This window comes from Mus musculus, chromosome 7 (genome assembly GCF_000001635.26).
Source record: "Mus musculus strain C57BL/6J chromosome 7, GRCm38.p6 C57BL/6J".
Classification (NCBI taxonomy): Eukaryota; Metazoa; Chordata; class Mammalia; order Rodentia; family Muridae; genus Mus; species Mus musculus.
In genome coordinates this window covers 56239323-56264403 of record NC_000073.6, presented here as the reverse complement: position 1 = coordinate 56264403, position 25081 = coordinate 56239323, and the positions used below count along the sequence as shown (strand labels likewise).

Here is a 25081-nt window from a genome sequence, read left to right as displayed (position 1 = left end):
ACAATACATACACACACACAACGTACAATACATACACACCCACACCACACACATACACACACAACACATACACACACATACACAAACACACACCATGCCTAATCTCTCTGTGCTCATACATATGTAGTCATATAGAATCTTTCAATCTAAGGCTTAAGCAATTTCCCAGACATACAAGACATGATCCTTCCTTTTCAAAGCTAACAAGTGAAATGCAAATAGTGATGTTGGAAGGATTTCTGCACGGTAATAAATGAGTTTTCACATTTCAACCTAGTGAGCAATGAACACATTATTCAAACAATTGTTATCATTCACAGGGAAAAAAATCGTTCAGTTCAGTTATCCTGTAAGCCCAGAAATGTGATCATTAATACTATAATAATGTAAGGACTTGAGTCTAGGGTAATTAATTAAGAGATAAGTATATTTAATTACACATAGAATAAATGCATACCCCCAAAGCATTCTTTCAAGGAAGATTAATTAGATACTCTGTCTATGAAATATATACCAGCTTTGGTAACAAAGCTCCATCAGAGACATTATGGAACTCTGGAGTGCCAGGTGGGAATCATCCCCATTGAAAACAGGGTTGCAGGTGACCTTAAAAGCACCTTAGATCATGGTTTAGCTGGAGGTTGCTTTATCTTGCTAGAACAGACAGCCCTCTGAAATACATTTTATATCACCAATATGGGAAGCATTTGCTCAGCAATGATGTCTCGCTTGGAAACATTATCTTAATAATCACTAAGTTCAAAATCAATAAAATATTCAAGGACATCTTTGAAAAAGAATGAAAACAGATACAAAAATATTCCTAAAGCTGACACGGGTTCAGTCTCAGTCTCTCTCTCTCTCTCTCTCCTTCTTCTTCTTCTTCTTCTTCTTCTTCTTCTTCTTCTTCTTCTTCTTCTTCTTCTTCTCTCTCTCTCTCTCTCTCTCTCTCTCTCTCTCTCTCTCTCTCTCTCTCTCTCTGTTTCTTGCCAGGGATATACTTTGGTATACAGTAAGCTCTCCATATCACTGTTTCTGTATCAATATATTGGACAACTATCTACAGTGTTTGTATCAATACTAATCATGTACAGACAGAGTCCCTTGTTTCCTACTCAATGTTTTATAATAACTATTTATGTAGTTTTCATGTTGCATTAGGTATAAGTAGTCATCTAGAGATGAATTAATGTCTGCAGGGGAATGACATAGTCTATGAAGATGCCATGCCATTTTATGTTAAGAACCTAAGTATCCTTAGGGAATGCAGGACCAGTCAATACAGATACCATGTTTTGTAGGCTCTTTTTTAAAACATGCTAGCCCATCAGGATAGAGCAGGTCTTTGACCTGGTAATCCAATAAAAGCCCAGCACTAGCCTCAACTGGCGCTAAAGATGAAGATAGAATCAGAGTTTGCAGGCACAATACTCTCTGGCATGTGATTTGAGCCTTGGATCCAGTCAAAGTTTCAACGATTTTCTGTCTGAGTTTTCAAATAGTTGCCAAACGAAGGAATGAAGATTTCTGTGACTCCCTCCCATGTTGGGTCAGCTTCTGTTTGTACATTTTGAAGCTCTGTGGTTAAGTTCACAAGCAGTTTTGATAAACTGACTACCTCATGTGGCCTCTTCATCCCAGATAACATTCTTTCACTATAGTCTACCCTCTCTTTGTAAAAGCTCTTGATTCAGAAAATAATTCTTCTAATGCAATTTCTGACATTTGCTCTTAACCATCCCTTCTTCTTTTCTTTTTATCCATTTTAGCACTGCTGGTGCTTCCAGCCAAGTTGCTTTCATGCTTATAGTGGTCCTTTGGTGGCAGCATATAGCTCAATCTTGATAGTTTTTACCCAATTATATAATTTTTCACAGATAATATGATTATTATCTGCGAAAATTAGTATATGTGCTCTTAAGTCTATCATTTGAAGTCTGGGAAGACGGCTTGGTTTGTAAAGTGGTTACTGCCTGAATAAGGACCTGCCTGAGATTGGATGACCCAGTACCCTTGAAAACAATCAGAGGCGGGTGGCATGCACCTGTAATCCCAACACTATGCAGAGAAGAGAGGGTCCATGGAGCTTGCTGGTCAATTAGTTTAGCCAAATAAGTGAGCTCCGGCTTCAGTGAGACCTTTTCTCAAAAAGAAAGAAATAAGGTAGAGACACAATTGAGGAAATGTAGACCTCTGGCTTCCACATGCACACACACATATGCATATGCATCTGCATACACAGCTGTGCACATAAATAAATAGATAAATAAGCAAACAGTGGCATATATAGACAATGGAATATCATTTCCCTATTTAAAAAAAAAAAAAAAGGGTGGTGGTGGTACATGCTTTTAATCCTAGCACTCTGGAGGCAGAGATAGATGGATCTCTGAATTTGAGTCCAGCCTACAACTCTACAGAGTGAGTTCTAAGACAGACAGGGCTGTAAAATGGTAGATTTAATGATTTTACACAGAAAACCCTATCTACAAAAAAAATTTTCAAAACAAAAATGGGAGTGATTAATTTAGTGTTTATTTCCAGGTATTTTTATAATAAAGTTAATATTTAAAACCTTTAAAATTTAAAAAAAGAACAGAGAAAAATGGTTAACTGCTGTAATGAAGCTTGAGTAGCTACTGAGTAGATAAACAAGAAGTGAAAGAATAAGTTCTGTCCAGCCCTACCTTCATGAAATAGCTATGATCAGCAAATAGAGACCGAAGGTCAATGTGTGATATCAATGCAGGGGAAAGAGTATGGCGAGCCACCATTTTACTAAACATAAAATTTCTGTATAGGGGGATGGGAACATTTTAGTATTACATAAATGTAATGATTACACATTGTAAGTCTTATTAATGCCCCTGAATTATACATTTTAACTGAAATTCCAAAAATACTCATTAGAGGAAATGTAAGCTCTTCAGCAAATGGTACTGGGAAAACTGGATTTGTACATGAGAAAGAATGAACTGAGTCTTCATCTCTCACAGTGGACTCAACGTGGACCAAATAACTTAAGACAAGACTGAAAACAAGGAAACTGGTGAAGGAAAGGGCAAGAAAAACCCTCCAGAGTGTAATCAGTGGTGAGGACTATGGGACCATGGTCCCCAATGGGGTGGCCTTATTTCAGCAACAGTGAGACCCATGGAATTCAGAAGCTTGTGTACAACAAAGGACACAGCAGTGGGGGAAGGGGGCAGGGACAGCCCACAGAGTCAGAGGAAATCCTCAGCATCCCTCAGACAAGGATTGGTAACTAGACTATACAGAGAACTAAAAATAACAGAAAACAACTCTAGCAAAACCAAAATGAATTGAAGAGAACTCTTGAAAAGAAGTACAAATTACTGATTTTTTTAAGCACTCAGCATCATTAGCAGTCAGGGGTGGGGGTGCAAATTAAAACTACAAGAGATCACATCTCACCCCGGTCAGAATGTCCACCATCAACAGAACTAGGGACAACAAATTCTGAAGAGGTTATGGGAAAGGGGGAGCCTTTATTCGCTGTGTGCAGGAAGGTAACCTGATGCAGTTATTATGGAAATGAGTGTTGGGTTTTCTCACATGGCTAAAGGTAGAAGAAATACCATACACCCGAGCTATACCACTCTTGTGTTGTATATCCTACCATATGTGCAGATACCTACCTGTTCATCTATCTTGAGTACTGCTCTATTCACAGCAGCTAAGACATGGGATCAGCTTAGATGTTCATTAACTCACTAATGGAAAATGAAAACATGGTACATAAACAATGGAAATTTTATATTCAGCTATAACGAAAAATTAAATTTTCCGGAAAATGAATGGAAATTATATTTTTCAAGTGAGGCAAGTCAGGTTCAGAAAGACAAAATGTGGGACGTTCTCACTCACATATGGTCATAGCTTTAAATTTTCAAATGTGTGTGTTTGATAGAGGTTAGAAAGCTAGAATTGGAGCATGACAGCCAGGGAAAGAGGTGCTGAGGAGGTGAATAGGAAAATATATATGCCAGAATGTAGAAGGGGCTAGTGGTAAAACAGCTTACGTGTGGATAAGGGTGGAAGAATGTGGAGAAAGAGGGGGTTTGCAAGAGAGTTAACCAAAGCTAGAAATGTATATTAAAAAACCCACAAGGAAATTAATTTTATAAGCTAGTTTTAAAAACTATGATGATGATCATATGATGATGATGGTGATGATGATGATGACAGAGTTTAAACAGAGGTACTTCATGTAGATGGATAATGCTATTTCAATAAGGCACAGTGGTTTCTCCAAGTTATATGCTCATGTCTAATGACTCAAAGCTAAGATAAACAAATAAGAGAGCATCTTAGTTATGGTTTCTATGGCTTTGAAGAGATGCCATAATGGCAATTCTTATAAAGACATGGTGCTGGAGAAGAAGCTGAGAGTCCTACATCTAGATTAGCAGGCAGCAAGAAGGGAAAATGAGACACACTAGGCTTGGCTTGAGCACCTGAAGCCTCAAAATCTGCCCCCAGTGACGCATTTCCTCCAACAAGGATACACCTGTTCCAACAAGGCCAAAGCACTCAAATCACCACAAAGAGAACATGTAGCATTTGCCACTTTCATAAACCAGCACAACTTCTTTTTTTTTTTTTTTTTTAAAGATTTATTTATTTATTTATTTATTATATGTAAGTACACTGTAGCTGTCTTCAGATGCACCAGAAGAGGGCATCAGATCTCATTACAGATGGTTGTGAGCCACCATGTGGTTGCTGGGATTTGAACTTCGGACCTTCGGAAGAGCAGTCGGGTGCTCTTACCCACTGAGCCATCTCACCAGCCCCCCAGCACAACTTCTAAATAGCTGTATTTATAAGTATTTTACTCTTCATCAAAGAAGCTTCTTTTTGCAGCAGATGAAGATCATTTTTCAGAGAACACCAGACCATATGGTGCCCAGCCTCAACTGATGTCCCTACACACAACCCCTACTCCCAAGGCTCAGGGAACATCCCAGAAGAGAGAGATTGTAAGAGAAGAGAACAATCGTAAGAGCCAGAGGACCAGGAAGCTGCTGGGAGATGGTGTCTTCTATATATGACAGGGAAGCTGAGCCAATGAACTCTCTTGTTTCGGATTGCCCAAGCTAGATCTCCATAATGACATCAGTTGACATGACAACACAGATGAGGGACATCTCACAAGACCCTACCTCTAGATGAAGATGCTACAAGCAAGTGATGGATATTGAAAGAGAGACAGAGAGGCAGAGAGAATATCAATCTACTCCTTCTCAAGGATCAGCCCTAAATGCCATAGATAGAGATAGATAGATAGATAGATAGATAGATAGATAGATAGATAGATAGATAGATAGATAGATAGATACGTACATACATACATACATACATACAGGAGGTAGGTAGATATAGATAATAATTTTAAACAAAGAGGATATGAATTTGAGAGGGAGTGAGTGTTAAGTCTCAAACAAACTGGGACAAGTCTCAGTCAGTACCAGTGGCTCCTCCCCTCACTTCTCACACCACACCCTACCCTAAACCTCCCCAACCCAGAGGCTGGGCTTCAGTTTCCCTTCCCCCAGCTACTGATCCCTATATAACTCAGCCATCTTGACTACTACCCTCTTAGTTCCTAGTTCCTTTCTTGGCCTCTAGATCCAAGGCTCCTCTCATAGATGCCCCCCTCTCTCTTCTCTTCCTCTCTCACTCCCCTCCACTATGGCCTGGTTCACTCTAGAATCTTCCAGATGCTCTGGCTGTTTCCCCCTCCTATCTATGATAAAACCTTCACCTCAGCTATCCCTCAGGATCAGTCATGTCCTCATTCTTCATTCAGTGAAGAGGACATGGGCAGAATTTGAGAGAAGAGGGAGGGGTAGAAACTCCGTAAATGTAATATTTGTGCACAAAACCCTCAAAAATATTAAAATTTGTAAATTAAAAGATAAAGAGGATTCCGAGTTTGCCACAGGCTTATAAAATGTTTGACAGATGTCAAAAGTTACTGTGAATTGTACACCAGATGGAATTAATTAACATTCCAGCTAATGGTTGACGAAAGAAATAGCTCCTTGGAAATGTATAACCCACCAACTCTTGCAGCTGTGTGCTAATGACAGTACAGTTGCAGAAAGGAGACTGCATGACCCTTCTGTGCTTTCATTGTAACTATAAGCATTGGTGGCCTCAGAGCAAAGCAAATGACAATACAGCTCAGAAAGGAAACAAGTAAGAACTGATTGAGAAACACGAAAGAATTGCACCCATCAGACATTTGTAAATAGGCTAGAGGAAAACACCAGCTGTAACTGCGTGATGCTTTCAAACCCTACAGAGCCATTCCTGCCTTTGTTTTTAGTACTAGGGACTGAACCCAGAGCAAGCTAGGCAAGCACTGTACTGCTGCTGTATCTCCACCTACATCTGCAATTAACAAAAAAATCTCATATGGCTACTAAGAAAACACCATTATATGAAATTCAAAACTAACACATGTTAAGTTTTGCAAATCTGTATTTCCTAAAAGCATGTGGTCTACCGTTCTTCCTTGGAAACTGACCTAAAGACAGTGTTGTAGAATGGGGAAGAAGGAAATGGCAAGAATACACTGATCAATTCCTTTAACCAGTCAAGTGACACTCAGCTATCAACAAGCATGACACCAAGAGACTATTTTAAGGAGCAGAGAGATGGTTAGCTCCTGCCCATTAAAGCTGCCAGGTAAGGCATCACAGAAGGCATCAAGAGAGTCTTCAAGGCAGAGTAGACCTTAAATATGTAGCTAGACAGACTTGAGGTTATTGAGTGGCATTCCATTTTTAACCCAGGCCCAAGGTTCATCCTTGAAGCAGGGGTTGATAGAGGCTGCATGGTGGTAGGTGATGGTGCATGCATCCTGAGACCTGAGGAAGCCCCATTGTCTGTCCTGGCCTGTAGAATACTTGTTGCCCTTCAAGAGCCTGATGCAGCAGGTTGCAGCAGATGTGCAGATGCCAAGGCTGCTGACCCTGGAATGCTCAGAAGCAGCTGCAAGTATCAACTGCAAATTTAAGTTGCTAAAAATGATGCTAAGGAGCCATGAGAGTCTCCCTGAGAGAAGTCACAGTGACTGTATCCCGAATTTCAAGCCTAGTTATGGCTTCTTCCCAAAAGGCTTAAAAAACAATCTATTACTGTTGCCCCCTCAGCAGGAAGGGGCACATAACACACACACACACATAAACACATACATATATACATACATACATGATACTAAAGGCCTCTTATTAGCAGCCCCAATGTGTTCCCAGAAGGATCCAGGATAAAGTGTCCCCAAAAGCTGGGCACTGGGCAGAGGGGTCTGTTTAGAGATTAGAAAAAAGAAAAACAAAGTCTAAAAAAAACTCAAAAGGCTAGAGAAAACATGATAAAGAACAAGAGAAGATGACAGTTAAATATGGAAAGACTGTGAAGAGCAGGAGCTTATACAATAGCAGCAAGCAGAATTGACTCCTAACAGTGCTGAGGACCTTCGGAGCGAGTTGGTGCTTCTGTGAGAGCCAGTGAAGGAGTGTGTCTGAGTAAGAAACCAGACTTTATTCCAAAGACTGAGATAGAGGGAAAGCAGGAATAAAGATACTCCATATGAAGAAGCTAGCCAAAAACAGCCAACAAGTTCCCTGGCAGAGAAGAGACTCAGGAAAGTGAGATGAAAGCTAAGCAGTCCTACCCTCACAATGATGCCTCAAGTCCAGTTATCACTTACAGTAAGACAGTGATTCCTCTGGAAGATGGATCAGGAGTGGAGAGAAATCCCACTTTGTCACACTGTATGATTATAGGGCATCAGATGGGCACCATCTTGGCAGAATCTGTTGTTAATAACTAAGCTCCTTGGTGGCCCAACAGCAGGAACTATCCACAGGTGGAGGAGTTTCAATTTGGCTTACTGTAGCTGCTGGGGAATAAGAGGCATAGAAAGGCGGTTTTTGTAGAACTAGAGGACTAGCAAAGGGTGCAGGTGGCAAGAGTCCGACTTTGACAAGAAGTGAGAGAAGACAAATAGCCCCACCATCAAAAAGCCCGGGTCAACTGAGAATTAGCTTAGAGTCTGATAGTTCGAAGTCTGAAGCCAGTAGAGGTCAATACATTTTAAGATTGCATTCAGACCATACAGCATAAGCAACTTTTTTATTTTCTATTGAACACAAGGCTGATCAACATGTACAAATCAAAAAGCGTAATTCAGCACATATGTAGACTTAAGGAGAGAAATTACAGGATCATCTCAGTCAACATAGAAAAGCTTTTGACAAAGTGCATCATTCTTTAAGAAGCATACATTCCAGAAAACTCAGATTCTTTGACAAATAGAGTTCTAGAAGAATGAAACTTGACCCATGTCTCTCCCTCTAAACAAGAATCAATTTACGATGGAGCAAAGACCTTAGGGTAAGACTTGAAATTTTGAAATCCCAAGAAGAAAGCATAAGCTAGACACTTAAGTATATCAGTGTCTTAGTCACTCACTATTCTATTGCTGTGAAGAGACATCATGACCAAAGCAACTATCACAGAAGGAAACATTTTGTTGGAGGCTTGCTTATAGTTTCACCATTGTCATCATGGTGGGGAGCATGGTGGAAGATAAGCAAGTCCAAGAGCTACATCCTAATCCATGGGCAGAGATAAAGTGAAGTTAGGCCTGGCATGGGCCTCAAAGCCCACCCACATTGGTATACTTCTTCCAACAAGGCCACACCCACTCCAACAAGGCCACACCTCCTAATTCTTCTCCAATGGTGCCACTCTCAGATAACTAAGCATTCAAATATGAGCCTGTGTAGGCCATTCTTACTCAAAACTCCACAGTTGACATAGGCAGGGATTTTTAACCAGAACTCCAGTAGCACAGAAAATAGCCCTAAGAACTGCCCAAAGAAAGTAAAATTAAAAATAAAAAAGTGCATGAAACTAAGGAAAAGTTCTCCACAGCTTCAAAATAATCACTAAAGAAACAAAACATGTGAAATAATTTTACCAACTGCCCATCATGAAGGGATTAGTACCCAAAATATAAAGAGAACTGTAAAAATTATCCCCCACACAAAACACCACAAACAAAACAATCAATAAGTAAGCTAAGAAACTGAATGGACATTCTGAAAAGAAGAAACTTAAAAGCCAAACGATTACTTGAAGAAGTACTCAGCAGACACAGGTAACAGAGAAATTCAAGTTAACACTTTGAGACTCTGTTTAATCTCAGTTAGAATGTCTGAAATTTTTCTGAAATTTTTTCCCATAAAATGGAGGGAAAGTGTGTTTGTAGAAACGTAATATTTACCAACTCCATGCCTATTACATACCTATTACATGGACTGTTTCACACTCACCTCCCCTTCACGAGGAATGAGCCAAACTCTGTATGTTCAGGAACACAGACGCTCTTCCCAGCAGCCTCGCCAGCATATGGGATGCAGGGGTCTGCCTGGCCCAGCTTGTAGTTACTGGTAGCAGGTTTGACGGTCAGCAGCCGTCCTGGGTCTGGGCAAGTTGGGACCGACAAAGCAGATGTCTGGTGTAGCTCTACTTCCAGCACGGCTGAGGCCAGCCTGATGTCTTTGTTCTCTAGGCGCATGTCCCCGTTGCTGATCTGTCTGAGTCAAACAGAAAGAAGCCACTTACTGTTGCTGAAACGAAAACTGTACAACCAGAGGGTACTTAAAACACTGCCCTTCCGGTGGTCCAAAATTCAAGTCTCACACAGAAGACAGTATGTGGGTGTCTCCAAAGAGTGATATCTCAGCCATTTCACGATAGCAGTGATCTGCACATTCTATAATAGGATATGATACATTTTATGTGTTTATTTTTAAATTTTTATTTATTATTTTTTACATACAATATATTTTGGTCATATTCTTTTTCCCTCCCCCAATGTCTCCTACCTCTTCCCCACCTACTAACCCATACAATTTTATGCCCTTTCTTGCTCAAGACACAATACAAACAACAACAAAAAATGAAAGCCAAAACAAACTACCACACACACACACACACACACAGAGCTATGAAGCTTATGTTGGGCATTTGACCTGCTCTGTAGTGTGGATGGTATACCAAGTGTCACTACATCGGAGAAAAGTAATTTTACTTTTTTTTTCAGCAGATATCATTTGCAAAAATCTTCTTAGTTGGGGGTTGGACTTTGTGTCTACTTTCCCTCCTCAGTACTGAGATTTAGACTACAATAAATTTTGGAATGTGCATAGTATGAAATACCATGTGACCATGAAAGTTATAGAGATGGATATTCAGCGATAATAGTAAATATTAAGAATATACATAAAAGACAACCTATGATATATGATATTTCTATTAAAATAAACATGCATAGATTATATGTGCAGAACATCAGATCAAACAGACATATTTTTCAAAGCACCACTGCCTCTGACTAGGGATGGTATAGATTACTGAAGGTTTTCATCTTTCTTTCTTTGTTTGTACTACGAAGTTTACTGGTTTTGCTTCTAATTGAATTGAGAAAGTAATAACTGTTATAAAGATGAGGAAATGTACTGTAACTGCCATTGGGGCTTACTTGAAATTAGTTGCTGCTTTTATTTTTCACATTTTATACCATCCAATAACTCAAGAAACAAGCCTTGGCTTTGTAGCAACCTGGTTTGTTGTCAACAGATTCTACAAAACTAAGGATGCCTGAGTACGTTTTAGAAAGCTGAGAAACAAAGGCTTGTGCTTCTCTTGTAGTTAATATAGTATGTGTGCTCACTGCTCCTGGTGCCTGGATTTATCTGCAGCATCCACCATACACTGTGAGATGGGATTCCTGTGGATCAAAGCTGAGTAGGGGTTCAGCTAGACTCCAAACAAGTACAGAACAAGTAAGCTATATCTGCAGCTAAGTGGACAAGAGTTACACTTTAAATTTAGAATGTTCACAAAACACCCACATGTTAAAGGCTTGGTCTTTAACCCATGGGGCTCCTGGGACAAGGAAGAACCTTTTAAAGGTAAGGCTTAGTGAGAGATCTTCAAGAAACATGACTTTAAAGAAGTCCATGGGGTCCCATCTCCTCCTTTCTCTCTTCCTTCTTGGCAATGAGATAAGGGGATTTTTCTGTGACATGTTTCTACCATTATACATATACATGTACATATGCATATATAGATACATCATATACATACACATGTATATGTAATATGTGTATGTATATGTGTGTGTGTGTGTGTGTGTGTGTGTATATCATCAACCTTAAGCGATGGTGTCACCCATCATAGACCTTCACCTGTGAAACTTGGAACTAAAATAAAACTTTTCTCTTTGTAAATATGCTTTCCTCAGGCACTTGCTGTAGTTATGAGAAACTGACTAACATAACTAGACCCAAGCCTAGAGGAGTTAAAATTTATGTCAAATATGAAAAGATATTGACATTGAAAGAAGCCTATACATTTTTTTTTGTGCCCAGCTTTGCCTAGCCATGTTTGACTAAAAAAAAAAACAAATTGCAGATCACTATGATAGAGAGTCTTGGCAGAATATGCTTATATATTTTATTTCAATAAAAGCAGGAGCAGAAGCCTACCAGAAGGTAGGCTACCCACCTACAGACCTCCCCAACTTTCTCAGTGTCCCCCAACACTAATTCAAATCCCCCACCTTCCCTTGTCACCATGTTCTGGTCCCCAAATTCAGGCAAAGACCCCCTACTCCACCAGAAGCCACACTGGCTGCCAGAACTCCAGGAAGGCTACCCACCCCTACTCTCTCAGTGTCCCCTCTAACTATATCCTCAATCCCCCTTCTTCATAGACATATCCTAGCCCCCAACTCATGCAGAAACCCCTTGCTCAACCAAAGGCCACACCTACTGCCAGAAGTTCAGGTAGGCTCCCCACCAGTGAACCTCCCCAACTTGCTCAGTGCCTTCCCAGCCTATCCTCAACCCCTTCCCAACCATCCCCATGTCATAACATTCAACTTCGGTAGAGACTCTGTGTAATAAGAGTCATGCCAGAAGTCCAGGTAGACCACCCATCTGCAGACCTCCTCCATTCTTTCAGTGCTCTACCACCTACACCCATCCTTCTCCCCTCCCTGTCCATCTTGTCACAGCCCCCAACTCAAGCAGAGACTCCAGGCTCAACCAGAGTCTACACAGGCCAGAATACCAGAGAGGAAACAGAAACCAAGGAACAGAACAAAACAAAACATCCATGCAACAAAGACAAACTCAAAAATCAGAACCTAGGGGCTGGAGAGGTGGCTCAGCAGTTAAGAGCACAGACTTCTTCTGGTGTGTCTGAAGACAGCAACAGTGCACTCACACAAAATAAATAAATCTTAAAAAAAAATTTAAAAAAAGAAAGAAATCAGAACCTAGACCTATAATCACTCCAAAGCCAGATGCCTTGATGCCAACATAAGAACATAATCAACAACAACTAGAGCAATATGTCACACCAGAGCCCAGCTATCCTACTACAGCAAGAAAAACACCTTAAAACCAACTTTATGAAGATGATAGAAGACTGTAAAGAGGAAATGAATAAATTTCTTACAAAAATCCAGGAAAAGAAAAAGATGAAAAAATTAATAAACTCCTTAAAGAAAGCTTTAAAAAGTTGAAGAAAACAAATAAAATTGTTCAAGATCTAAAAAATGAAAATAGAAGCAACAAAGAAAACACAAATTGAGGAAATTCTGGAAATGGGACATCTAGGTAAGTGTTAGGAACTACAGAGGCAAGCTTCACCAATAAAATATAAGAGTTGGAAGAGTGATTCTCAGGCATAGAAGGTATGATAGAAGAAACAGGTACATCAGTCAAAGAAACTGTTAAATCAAAAAAAAAAAAATTGAAACAAAACATCCAGGAAATCTAGGATACCAAACCTAAGAATAATAACAATAGAAGAAGGAGAAGATTCTCAGATCAAAGGCCCAGAAAATGTTTTCAACAAAATCATAAAAGAAAATTTTTCTAACCTAAAGAAAGAGGTGATTATAAAGGTACAAGAAGCATATAAAACGCCAAAGAGATTGGACCAGAAAAGGAAGTCCTCTTGCTATATGATGGTAAAACATTAAACATACACAACAAGGAAAGAATATGAAGATCTGCAAGGGAAAAGGGATGAGTAGCCCATAAAGGCAGACCTGACTTCTCAATGAAGACTAAAAAGAACAGAAGGGCCAGGACAAATGTCCCGTAGACTCTAAAGGACAAAAGATACTAGCCCAGGCTACTTTACTCAGCAAAATTTCAAATTACCATAGATGGAGAAAGCAATATATTCCACATATCTATCCCAAATCTAATCATACAGAAGATATTAGAAGGAAAACTACAACCCAAGGAGGTTAAGAAACCCATGAAAACAGAAATAAATAATCTCATACTAGAAAAGGCAAATGAATGGAATCACATACATACACATACACACACACCAACAACAACAACAATAACAACAACAACAGGAATTAAAAATCATTAGTCATTGCTATTTCTCAATATCAATGGACTTAATTCCCCAGTTTAAAGAAAAAAGAAAAACAACAACAACAACAACAACAAAAAAAAAAAAAAAAAAAAAACCAACCTCAGACTAACAGAATGGATTTGAAAACAGGATCCATTTTTCTGCTGCATACAAGAAACACACATAAACATCAAAAGTAGACATTACCTCAGAGTAAGGAGTTGGAAGCAAGTGCACCTGACCAAAGTGCAAGTTGGGGAAGAAAGGGTCTATTCAGCTTATACTTCCATATTGCTGTTCATAACCAAAGAAAGTCTGGACAGGAACTGAAGCAGGGCAGGAACCTGGAGGCAGGAACAAGTGCAGAGGCCATGGAAGGTGCTGTTAACTGGCTTGCTTCCCCTGTTTTGCTCAGCCTGCTTCCTTATAGAACTCAGGACCACCTGCCCAGGGATGGCACCACCCACAATGGACGAAGCCCTCCACCATTGATCACTAATTGAGAAAACCTCTGATAGCTGGCTCTCATGAAGGCTTGTCCTCAACTGAGGCTTCTTCTTCTCTGATGACTCTAGCTTGTGTCAAGTACACACAAAACCAGCCAGTACATGGTTTATTTAATTGTTTACCTGATCTCGAGTTAACATTGGTAAGTGGTAACTATTGTGAAATTATTCATTTCTTTTAGGTTTTCTAACTTGTTGGAGTACAGGTTTTCGAAGTATGACCTAATGATTCTTTGGCTGGCCTTGGATTCTGTTGCTATGCCTCCTTTTCTTTTCTGATTTTGCTCATTTGGATTTTCTTTCTCTGTCTCTTCCTTTGGATAAGGGTTTTTAATCTTGATGATTTTCTCAAAGAACCAACTCTTTGTTTTATCGTGGGAAATATTAAAAAAGAGCATGATCACAATTTTATAAATTCACAGTTAAATCAATATCTGTCCCCCAAGATGTAGGCAGCTTCCATTCTCCAGCTCTCTGACTCAGAGCAGTCATCTTGTCTCTTTCCACAGCAGGGACCTGAGAACTTTGTTTGTTTCAAGGTTCCCATGCTTGTGTCCATGCGACTCATCCCAGGGCCACCTTCTCTCACATAGAAAATAAAACTCTAACTCTCAGGCTAATAATATTACATTTCTAGTGGATTCTTGCCCAACACGTTGGTTCACCACCTGTTTTTGAGATCCATCTTACACCTGTTGCATCAATACACCTGTTAGATCAATAACACAAATGTCAGCTCATGCTGTGAGGATGTGAAACAAGGGAGATACTTCTCCACTGCTGATGGGAATATAAACTTGTACAGACAGTATGGAAATAAATATAGGGTTTCCTCAAAATTTTTAAAACCTATCTATCTCAAGACCCAGCTATACTATTCCTGGGCACATATCCAAAGGACACTCTATCCTATCACAGCCATACATGCTCAACTATGTTCAAGGTTGCTTTATTCATAAAAACCAGAAATTGGAAACAACTTAGATGTCCCTCAATCAAAGAATTGATAAAGGAAATGTGTTACATTTACACAATGGAGTATTATTCAGCTTTTTCTATTTTTAAAAAAATTACATCATGAAATTTGTAGGCAAATGGATAGAACTAAGAAAATCCTGAGTGAGATAACCCAGATCCAGAAAAACAAACATGGTATTACTCACTTATAAGTGGATGTTAGCTGTAAAGGATAATCATGCTACAATCAACAGACCCAGAAAGGCTACGTAACAAGGAGGGCTCTAGGCTACATGTATGAATTTCCCTGGGAAAGAGAGACTGAATAGATTTTTGAGTAGATGAGGGCAGGCAGGGATGCCAATAGGAAGGATTGGGTGGGGATAGGTAGGAGGAGATGGAGGAAGAGAGAACAGAGAGAGATGACTGGAATTGAAGAATGTTTGGGGGCAAGGTGGAAATCTAGTGTAGTAGAAACTCCCTGTAATCTATGAGGGTGACCCTTATGAGGAGAACTCCTAGTCATGGGGGGGGGTAGAGAGCCTGAACTGCCCATCTTCTGTAACCAGACAAGGCTTCCTGTGGTGGAACTGGGACACCAATCCAAACACAAACCTTTTGACGTACAATCTGTCCTGCTTGCAAGATGTGCTGGGGCAATGGTGGTGGAGAATTTGTGGGAGTGGCCAACCAATGACTGGTCTAATTTGACACCAATGCTGGGAGAAGGAGCCCATGGCCAACACTACCTGAATGACTAGGAACTGGAGGATGGATGACCCAGAGACCAGGGGAAGAACCAACAAAGACAACTGGAAAAAAATTAATGAAATGATTTCTAATGATGTTCTGCTATACTCGGTGCCTAGTTCAGTTGTCATCAGAGAGGCTGCCTCCAGCACCTGATTGAAGCTGATGCAGAGACCTACAGTCAAACAACAGGCAAAGAGAAAGCCCAAGTTGAAGATCTCCGTAGGGTCCCTTCCCCTTGGAGCTCAGGGAACCCTATGGAATAGGAATAAGAGAAACTGTGGGAGTCAGGGGGGTCTAGGACACAGGCAGAGTACAGCATGCAGAATCAACTCTGCAGGGCTCATAGACGCTCACAGAGATTGAAGTGGCAGTCACAGTGCCTGCATGGGTCTGCACTAGGTCCTCTGCGTATATTTTAAAGTTGTTGACTTGGTGTTTTATGGGACTCCAGAGGGAGTGGGGGTGTCTCTGACTCATTTGCCTACTTTGTGGACCCTTTTCCTCTTACTGTGTTGCCTTGCCCAGTCTTAATGTGAGGGTGTGTGCTTGGTCTTATTGTATCCTGTTGTGCTGTCTCCTTGATGTCTCCCAGAGGGCTGGGTTTTTTTCCTGAGGGGAGGGGAGATGGAAGTTGATCTGGAGGAGAGGGGAGGTGTTCAGGGGAACCAGGAGGAGTGGAGGAAGGGGATGCTGCAGATGAGCTTGATTCTTACAAGATTTTCATCCTGGTAAGAGCAAACTACATGTGTGCATGCATGTTACGAAGCACCAGTTCTGTTTTAGCTGATCCCACACACCAAAAATGGGCTCCAATATTTAAATGCTAATTAGACATTGCACTGTACAAAGATGCCTAACAAAACTAAATTTTTCATTACTAAGTATAATGGCATTAAACAGCAATTTCGAAACACCATAACTAGCTAGGCATGGAGGCTCACATCTATAACTCTAGCAACCAGCAGAGGCAGAGGAGTGGCCATGAGTTTGAAGCCAGGCCCACCTAGGCTACATAGCAAGATCCTATTTTTAAAGGTAAATAAAAATAAAAACCTAAAACAATAGAAAATATATCATGACAAGTTAAGAGAGAAAGACCAGAGGCTAAAGGAAAGTGTTGCTTTAGTCTTATTGATGGCATTTTCCCCTGGACTTTTTTTTTACCAAACGGCTCTGCAAATTATGTGACTGGCTTGGTTCAAGAGCATCGTCTTCTGCCTGAACTAAATACTCTGGGCTTTTAGAGAAGTCCATTAAGATGGGTTTTGTGCTAAATACTTGAATCTCCAACTCTTAAATTCACAAAGGAATATCTTCCTGTAAGTGATGGTGTTAGGAGATGGTCTCTGGAGAGAGATTGGGGTCTACTGCATGTGATGGTGTTAGGAGACGATCTTTGGAGACAGATTGGGGACTATTGTATGTGATGGTGTTAGGGGGTGATCTCTGGAGAGGGATTGGGGTCTGCAGAGGAAGAAAGCCATAGGAACGGAGTCTTCATGAATGGGATCAGTATCTTTCTAAGTCTTCAGAGCTTGCTTTTCTCCTTGGTATATGTGGACACTGACTGAAGACTCCATCTGTGAACCAGGACATTAAATCTGCATATACCTTGATCTTGAACTGCCTAACTTCCTACAATGTAGAAAAATTAATGTTTGTTGTTTAAGCCACCCAGAAGTAATCTTGTCCCATGGGAAAATAGAATATGGTTTAGTCATGCAAGAGAATAACAAGAATTAATAAATATACTATAGAGATCCACACAACAGGATATAATTCAACAATAAGGGACAATGATACATAAACACCTGCCACAGTTTGGAGGAAACTGTTCAGTGAAGGAGTTCAGTCAACAAAATGCTGTATTTTGCCTAACTTCATGTAAATGCAAAACATTTCTGATAGACAAAGCTACAGGAACATCTGGTCAGTGGACCACAGCAAAGCAGGGAATCTCTGCTGCTATCTGAAAGCTTCCTTAGCTTTTGAGTTGGTAGAAGTTAGTGACCTGTTAATGCATTCTAACGGTTTTGCTGATAGTTAAAAGGATGCTGCATAGGATACAGAAAGTAGACCCCAAATGGCTACCAGAGGGGTTAAATCAATCCTGATTGGCACCATTTCAACTCTCCACAATCATCAAGTTCTAGTTGTCAGTCATTCACCCAGAATAGTCAACATAGGTGCAGCTTATCACCCAGCAATTGTCTTCCTGGACATCCATCTCACTGTTTATAAAAGTTTAGTCAAAATGAATATGAAATTCCAGCAATAGGAAATGAACAAAGATTGGAGCTGAAGACCTTGAGTGCTTGCTTTTTGCCCGCTAACAGATAACATTAGAACTATCTGCATTATCTATGAAGCATGGGGGTTTTATTATTTTTACCTAAAGATGTCTCTTTTTGGTAATGGCAAACGTGTTTTTTAAGAAAAAAAAAAGGCCTAGTTTTTCTCAATACACCTTTAACAGTTTTTAAATTGTTTCATATCTGGTCAAGTTGATATTTTTAAGAACTTCATTTTTAATTTGTAATAAAGTTTACAACTTGATTTTTTCAAAAAAAAAGTCAACAAACTGCAAGCACCTGTTAATAAAAGTCTTAAATAATGAAAAATAAATAAATAAAAGCTCAGTCAAAATGGGAAAGAATTAAGAGGAGTCTCGTGGTTTTGTGGTTGTTGTTTTGCTGCTTTTGGGGTGTGTGTGTGTGTGTGTGTGTGTGTGTGTGTGTGTGTGTATGTGTGTATGTGTGTGTGTGTGTATGTGTGTGTGTGTGTGTGTGTGTGTGTGTGTGTGTATGTGTGTGTGTGTGTGTGTGTTTGTGCGTGTGCGTGTGCGTGTGCGTGTGTGTGTGTGTGTAAGGAAAGGGAAGCATCCATATTAAAGGAAACCCATAAACAGCAAGAGGGATGAATTTGCAAAATGGGAACTCAGAGTGAAAAACAAAATCTCCAATGGCCACATACTGCATAGTCCCATGTGTCAGCATCCTTTAGGTGACAACAGGATCGACAGGGAGAACAGATCAGTGTACATGCAACTGAGCAGGGTTGGGGATGTACCCTCACAAGGGAACAAGAGGACCATGCAGGGGTTAAGATGCCCTGGAAGTTGATTGTGTCAGTGCCCTGGTTGTGATGGCCCAGTATAACTATTAGAAGCTTTTGACACTGACAGACATTGGGTTCTGGCCATAAGGGATCTCTCTAGATTACCTCTTTATAATTGTTTGAGACTCTTCAGCCTACAGCCATTGTCCACCTGAGCTCCTTCTTAGCATATCTTCTCCAGACTACCAGGTTCTCTTCTCCCTCACTCCCCCTCCAGCCCACCTCCACCATGTTCTACTCTCCCAACTTGATGGCTAATACTCCTGTGGGAATCACCACTAACTCTTGGAGTCTGCTCCACTCAGCTTCGCTGATGCTGTTCCATGATTGCTAAGGTTTGGCCACAGGGGGACTTCTTCTTTAGGTACTGACTTCTGCTCTTCTTGGCTTCATGCACAGACCAGCAACCTCCCCAAGAGACCCCACTGCAGCTTCCAATATCAGTCACTCTGTGGAGATAGTTTCCCAGCCTGCTCTGAGCTCAATATTCTCCAGTGGGCATACCCAACACCTGACTCAACACAAGCTTGCTATTGCTTGCCCACTTTCTGTGGCCTTCTCTTTAGGGGACACTGCAGGCACTGCCCTCTTGGCTCACATGTTTTATCTAGTTCTTCTGAACACATTGTAAATCCAGATGTTTGCATTTGGATGTCATCTCTTTTTTGTTTGTTTGGTTGGTTGGGTTTTTTTATTGAATATTTTCTTTATTTACATTTCAAATGCTTCCCCTTTCCAGGCCTCCCTTTCAGAAACCCTCTATCCCATTCCCCCATCCCTGCCTCTATAACCGTGCCCCCTCCACCCACCTACCCACTTCTGTCTTTTCTCTCCGGAATTCCCCTACACTGGGGCATTGAACACCCACCCTCAGGTCCAAGGGCCACTCTTCCCACTAATGTCCAACAAGGCCATCTTCTGCCACATATGTGGCCAGAGCCATGGGTCCCTCCATGTATACTCTTTGGTTTGTAGTCCAGTCCCCAGGAGCTCCCGGGGGTCTGGACAGTTGACACTGTTGCTCCCCCCATGGGACTGCAAACCCCCTCTGCTCCTTCAGTCCCTTCCTCAACTCCTCCATCAGGGACCCCGCACTCAGTCCAATGGTTGGCTGAGTGCCTCTGTATTTGTCAGGCTCTGGCAGAGTCTTTCAAGAGACAGCCACATCAGACTCCTGTCAGCAAGCACTTCCCTGCATCCACAATAGTGTCTGGGTTTGGTGACTGTTTATGGGATAAATCCCCAGGTGGGACAGTCTCTGGGTGGCCTTTCCTTCAGTCTCTGCTCCACACGTCTCCATATTTCCTCCCATGAGTATTTTGTTCCTCCTTCTAAGAAGCACTGAAGCATTCACACTTAGATCTTCCCTCTTCTTGGTCTTCATATGGTCTGTGAATTGAATCTTGGGTATTCTGAACTTTTGGGCTAATATCTACTTATCAGTGAGTGCATACCGAGTGTGCTCTTTTGTGACTGAGTTACCTCACTCAGGATGATATTTGCAAGTTCCATCCATTTGCCTGAGGACCCAGCTATACCACTCCTGGGCATATACCCAAAAGATGTTCCAACATGTAATAAGGACACATGCTCCACTATGCTCATAACAGCCATATTTATAATAGCCAGAAGTTGGAAAGAACCCAGATGTCCCTCAACAGAGGAATGGATACAGAAAATGTGGTACATTTATACAATGGAATACTACTCAGCTACTAAAAACAATGAATTCGTGAAATTGACAGGCAAATAGATGTCATCTCTTACACTGAAACACCCCTGTCCTAGCCTATCCTCTGAGGATTCAACCTATGACCTCCTGGAAACTTCCATTCCACCACAGCCTGGCCTCTGGAGTCACCCTACCACCCTAGCACCAGCCCATCTTTGGGAGGATGAGGGGGTTGTAAACCCCTCAGTTCATAGTGTGAGTATTGCTGTGTGTTCACAGCCTCAGCTTGGCTGAGCTCTACTGGGCACCGTGCACCTCCCCTGCCAGGTGCGTGTAATACTCTCTCTGAAGAGCTCATATGGGAGACATGGCTTTGTACCTCAGGCTGGCCAAAGACAGCTGTTTCCTCAGTAGAACTCACCCCCCAAAAATAATTAGATCATCCTTCTGTTTTAAGGAAAAGGAACCGATTCCATGGCTTTCGTGAAAAGAAACTAATAAATGTTTCACACTCAGTGGAACCTTGCAGTCTTCATAATTGACCCTAAGCCACCCGTTGTGTCTGCCTCCCACCCTCCAGCTGTTCTGTTTCCTCTCCCACCAGGCCCAGCAAAGCTCCCTGTAACCTCGCCCCGACCCTTTCAACTGTTCTGTCACTCTTATCTCTCCCAAGCCCTCCCTCTATAACCTATAACCTTGCCTGGGTAATGCTCACCAACCTTGTTCTAAGTCAATGTTGGGCTCTGGAAAATCCTTACAGGGACGTGTCAGACACATAAGAGAGGCTTAACTGGAAGATATCACTGGATAATAAGCCAGCCAGAAGCTAAGGCACAACACACTGTCCAGGCCAGGGAGTCTGTCACTGATGAGAAAGAGACTTCTGCTTCTGAGATTTCTCCTCCTGCTGCTATCAATCTTTGATTTCTCACCTGGTGAGAATGGAACAGCAATTGACTTGATTAAAAAGAGGATGCCTAAGAAGAGAGAAATGCCCTGGATGCTCAAACCAGGCCTGTATACCCTGAGTCCTGAACCAGGACCGAAAATGTCTCAACTCTTCCCCATGGCTCTGGGGATTCTGAGCATGGTGAGGTGGTTGGCACCAATGGAGCAGAGATCAGTTTTGTGCAAACAAGCTGGAAGACATGGGACAGGAAGTAGAAAGGTGGGGAGGTCCCAAGCAACTGGCCTGCCCTCGGTGCTGCCAGCTCAGCAAAGCCATACCTCAGCAACCAGCTCCTTGGTAAACTACCATCCTTTTCTAACTCTTAGCTGGGATGGTGGATGCCTTCTTAACCCACCCTGTGTGTGCCAAACATGCCACCAAAGCCAGATCACTTGATGTCTCACTGGAACCAATGTGCTTCAGGTCCTGTGAGTTCCTGTTATTAGCTGTTCTCTATGCAGAACATCACAATCCCACCAGCTATGCAGCACTGTTGTTGGGGTGAGCCTGTGGGGTCTGGTTAGGACCCTATAGTTATTCCATGTTCACTGGTGACGCAGCTAGGCATTCTCCCAACAAAAGTAGCTGAGTTTGTGGCAGCCTTTTTAAATCAGGAAATCAGGATGCCCAGAGCCAAAGGAATGTCATGCCAAGGATAGCTAGGTCAGGCTGTTGCCCTCTGCAGGGCCAGAACACAGGCCACTGCTCTGTTTATTCCTTTGGTTTGATTTTGCAGCACGTGAACTTGATTAAAGCCTCTGGATCGTTCAACCAAATGGCATGATTGTCAATCACTTCTTGTTTTAAAGAATCCTCTTGCAACCAGGAAAGAGAGCCTGGGCCACCACCGGAAGAGAGGTGACCTTCTCTAGGCAGCAAAAGGTCTTAGGGTGAAGAGGGCTTTGTTCTGAAAATACCCACAGGGCCTCCAGAGCATAGACAGTACACTGCAGGGATCATAGCTCCGGAGAGGGAAGAGAAAGCTATGTGCAATGAACAGCCAGGGTCTATCTGAGCCCCTTGATCCGTCGGGAACAGGAGCCAGCCCCTGTGTGCAGCAAAGGCCTAGCTGCCAGTTCGGGCTCTGAGTGGCTCTGCTTATTGCCCTACCACTGTGCAGCTAGCTTTCCTTGGCACATCCTGCAGAGCTACTTGGAAGCCCTGAGTCTTTGCCTGAAGCAGGAGACCCAAGTACAACCTCCTTCTGATTCCCCCTGCATTGCAGAATACATCTTCATCCTGCATCAGATGCAGGGCAGGATCCCTCAGAGGGACTTCACCCAAGTAAAAGTTCCCTGTACCACTTGGACTACTTTTCTGCCCAAGCATAGATCAGCCTTCTAGGTGAGGGTGGCAGGGCCTCTCAAGACACCAGGGAGTGCCTCTGCCCTTAGGCACGACAGGGGGGTTGGGGAAAATGAAAAAATTCCTCATCAAAGCACCAGAAAAAAACCAACATCCTGCAAGGAAAAGGACTGGCAGCTCAAGGTAACTGTTGGGGGAGGGGTCTCTTTTCCCAAACACAAGAACAGGTACACAAGACTCACTCCTCCCTAGATGTTTCTTGGTCCTCTAGAAGGCCTTCTCTCCTGGTAGTTCTGGGATCTCACTGCAGGCCTACCTCTCTCTACCTCTAACTAAAAGACCTTTTTGAGAGGGAAGATCCTCACTTATCACACACACACACACACACACACACACACACACACACACACACACACTGCTGCAGCTCTTCTGCAGCCCAGACCACTAACCTCTTAGCCTCTTGTCTCTGAGGAAGTAAAGGTGTTCAGATATCCCGGACTCCCAAAATTCCTTTAGTCACCCATCCCATAGTAACCCCATGCCTGATCTTACCACATATCCACAGCATACCCCTATCTAATCCACTATCTCCATGGCCCACATTAACCCTGAAAACCCATCACTAGCCAAATGTTCCCTGTCCTGACCCAGCAGCCACTTTGAGTTTCATGTTGGTGAGTTGGCTTTGTTTTGAGACAAGCAGATGTCTTTCAGCAGGAAAGGTTTTTGCTTGTTTGTCTGATTGGTTTTTTTGTTTTTGTTTTTGTTTTTGTTTTGGTGAGCTCTCATTTCTTGCCCCCTACCACCTAACCCACACCACATACACTGGCCAAAATTCCATTGCTGGTCTCCCATGGCAGTCAAGGCTGCTCTCCTCTCAATAGTAGTTGCTCATGGCCTTAGAACTCAGCTAACTGAATCATGAGGTTGGGGGTGTCAAGAAAACGTATGCTCCTGAGTCAGTCCTAATTTATACCCAGTGTGAACAACTGCACTCAAACCTTTGTAAACACAGTCAGAAACACCTTCCTGCCATGTGAGCTTCCCTCTGTTGTCAGCTCGAATCCCCAAAGCTTTCACAGGAGAGTTGGTACCACCAGCTACACTGGTGCTCATAGACACCCAGCCTTAGCGAGCCTTGTTGCCTGTCCAGATCAGGCACCAGCCATCAGGCAAACCCCAGGGAGTGGCATCTTCATGGCAGTTCCAGTGAGCAGCTGCCCTTCAAAACTATTAGCCCAAATGTAGGCTTTGTAGAATTGTCACATTGATTTAAACAGTGATTCTCAACTTCACTGCAGGTTAAAGACACCGAGAACGCTTTACAAGCCAGAGGCTCCAGGGCTCTGACTTCCCAAAGACGTCCACTCACTCAGACTCCTGTGCTTAATACCCATGCTATGGAAAAGAGTGGGCTATATGAATTCCCGTTTATTTCCCTGTGTGTGTGAATAGACAAGAAGCATTAGCCTCGAGGGATTTAACGTTTTCACTTCACTGAGTTTCATTTCAACAAAATGCCTAAAGGCCAGGCTCTTATTTCTAAGTTCCCTTCCACACTCCCCGTTGTCCTGGGACACAGCCTCCCAGGGATATCAAAAGTTGCTGGTGCTACTAGTAGTATTACTGCCGTGGCTCGGCACTCGATTAAAATCAGAAATGCTCATACAAACTGTTCAATCACATTATCTACACATTTTCAATATAGGCTTGTTACCCTACTAGCTTCCCAGAGAAAGAGGTTACTACCTCCTGACTCCCAACCACCATTTTACCTGATGACTCGCTGATCTCTCTCCAGCAGTGAAGTCTAGTGTCCAGATCCAAAGGCTCTGAGTCGTGGATGGAGCACAACCCTGGTGTAAGATTTCTCAGCAGGCACTTGCAGCCCCAGAGGGAGGGTTGGATAGCTTGTGCTCCTCACTGCACCCTGTGCTGGCCACGCCCACAGACCTTCACAAAGTTGAAAGGCTCAGTGGCTCCAGCCCCCTCTTGAGAATGGTCCAGCAGCATGCAGGAGCCTCAGCTGGAAAACAGAGAGCCTTGCTGTAGAAGCCAGGCTTTTGGAAAATTCCAGCCATGTGTAGCAAGCTCAAGCCTTCATAGGTGGCATAGGACGTGGCAGATTTTACCTTAAGGCAAGAACTGAGGAAATATAAATTGTTCTGCATTGTAAGAACTGTCTACTGAAGAGGATAAACTTTCTCATTATCTTGTTCTCCTCCAACTCAGGAGTGTGGCCAAGGTTACATCCAAGGAAAGCTCCATCATACCACACACCCATGACCATGAATAAATACGCAAAGACTGCTCACAGAAATGATAAATTACATG

General features: G+C 42.2%; 1 protein-coding gene across 5 annotated transcripts in view; it reads right to left on the bottom strand.

Moving 5' to 3' along the window:
• Oca2 (oculocutaneous albinism II) overlaps positions 1-24811 on the bottom strand; it is a 296926-nt gene extending 272115 nt beyond the window's left edge. For 3 of the 5 annotated variants that reach the window (NR_157030.1, NR_157031.1, NM_021879.3), the window contains exons 1-2: positions 24523-24645; positions 9372-9635 (exon numbers count right to left, since the gene is read on the bottom strand). Coding sequence is in view for 3 of the 5 variants with exons in the window: in NM_021879.3 (NP_068679.1) it covers positions 9372-9616 (245 nt within the window). In the remaining 2 variants the exon portion in view is untranslated. Of the gene's footprint in view, positions 1-9371; positions 9636-24522 lie in introns of all 5 variants that reach the window. The other 2 variants (XM_006540700.1, XM_006540699.1) reach the window with 2 other exon arrangements.
• Positions 24812-25081: the final 270 nt, after the last annotated feature.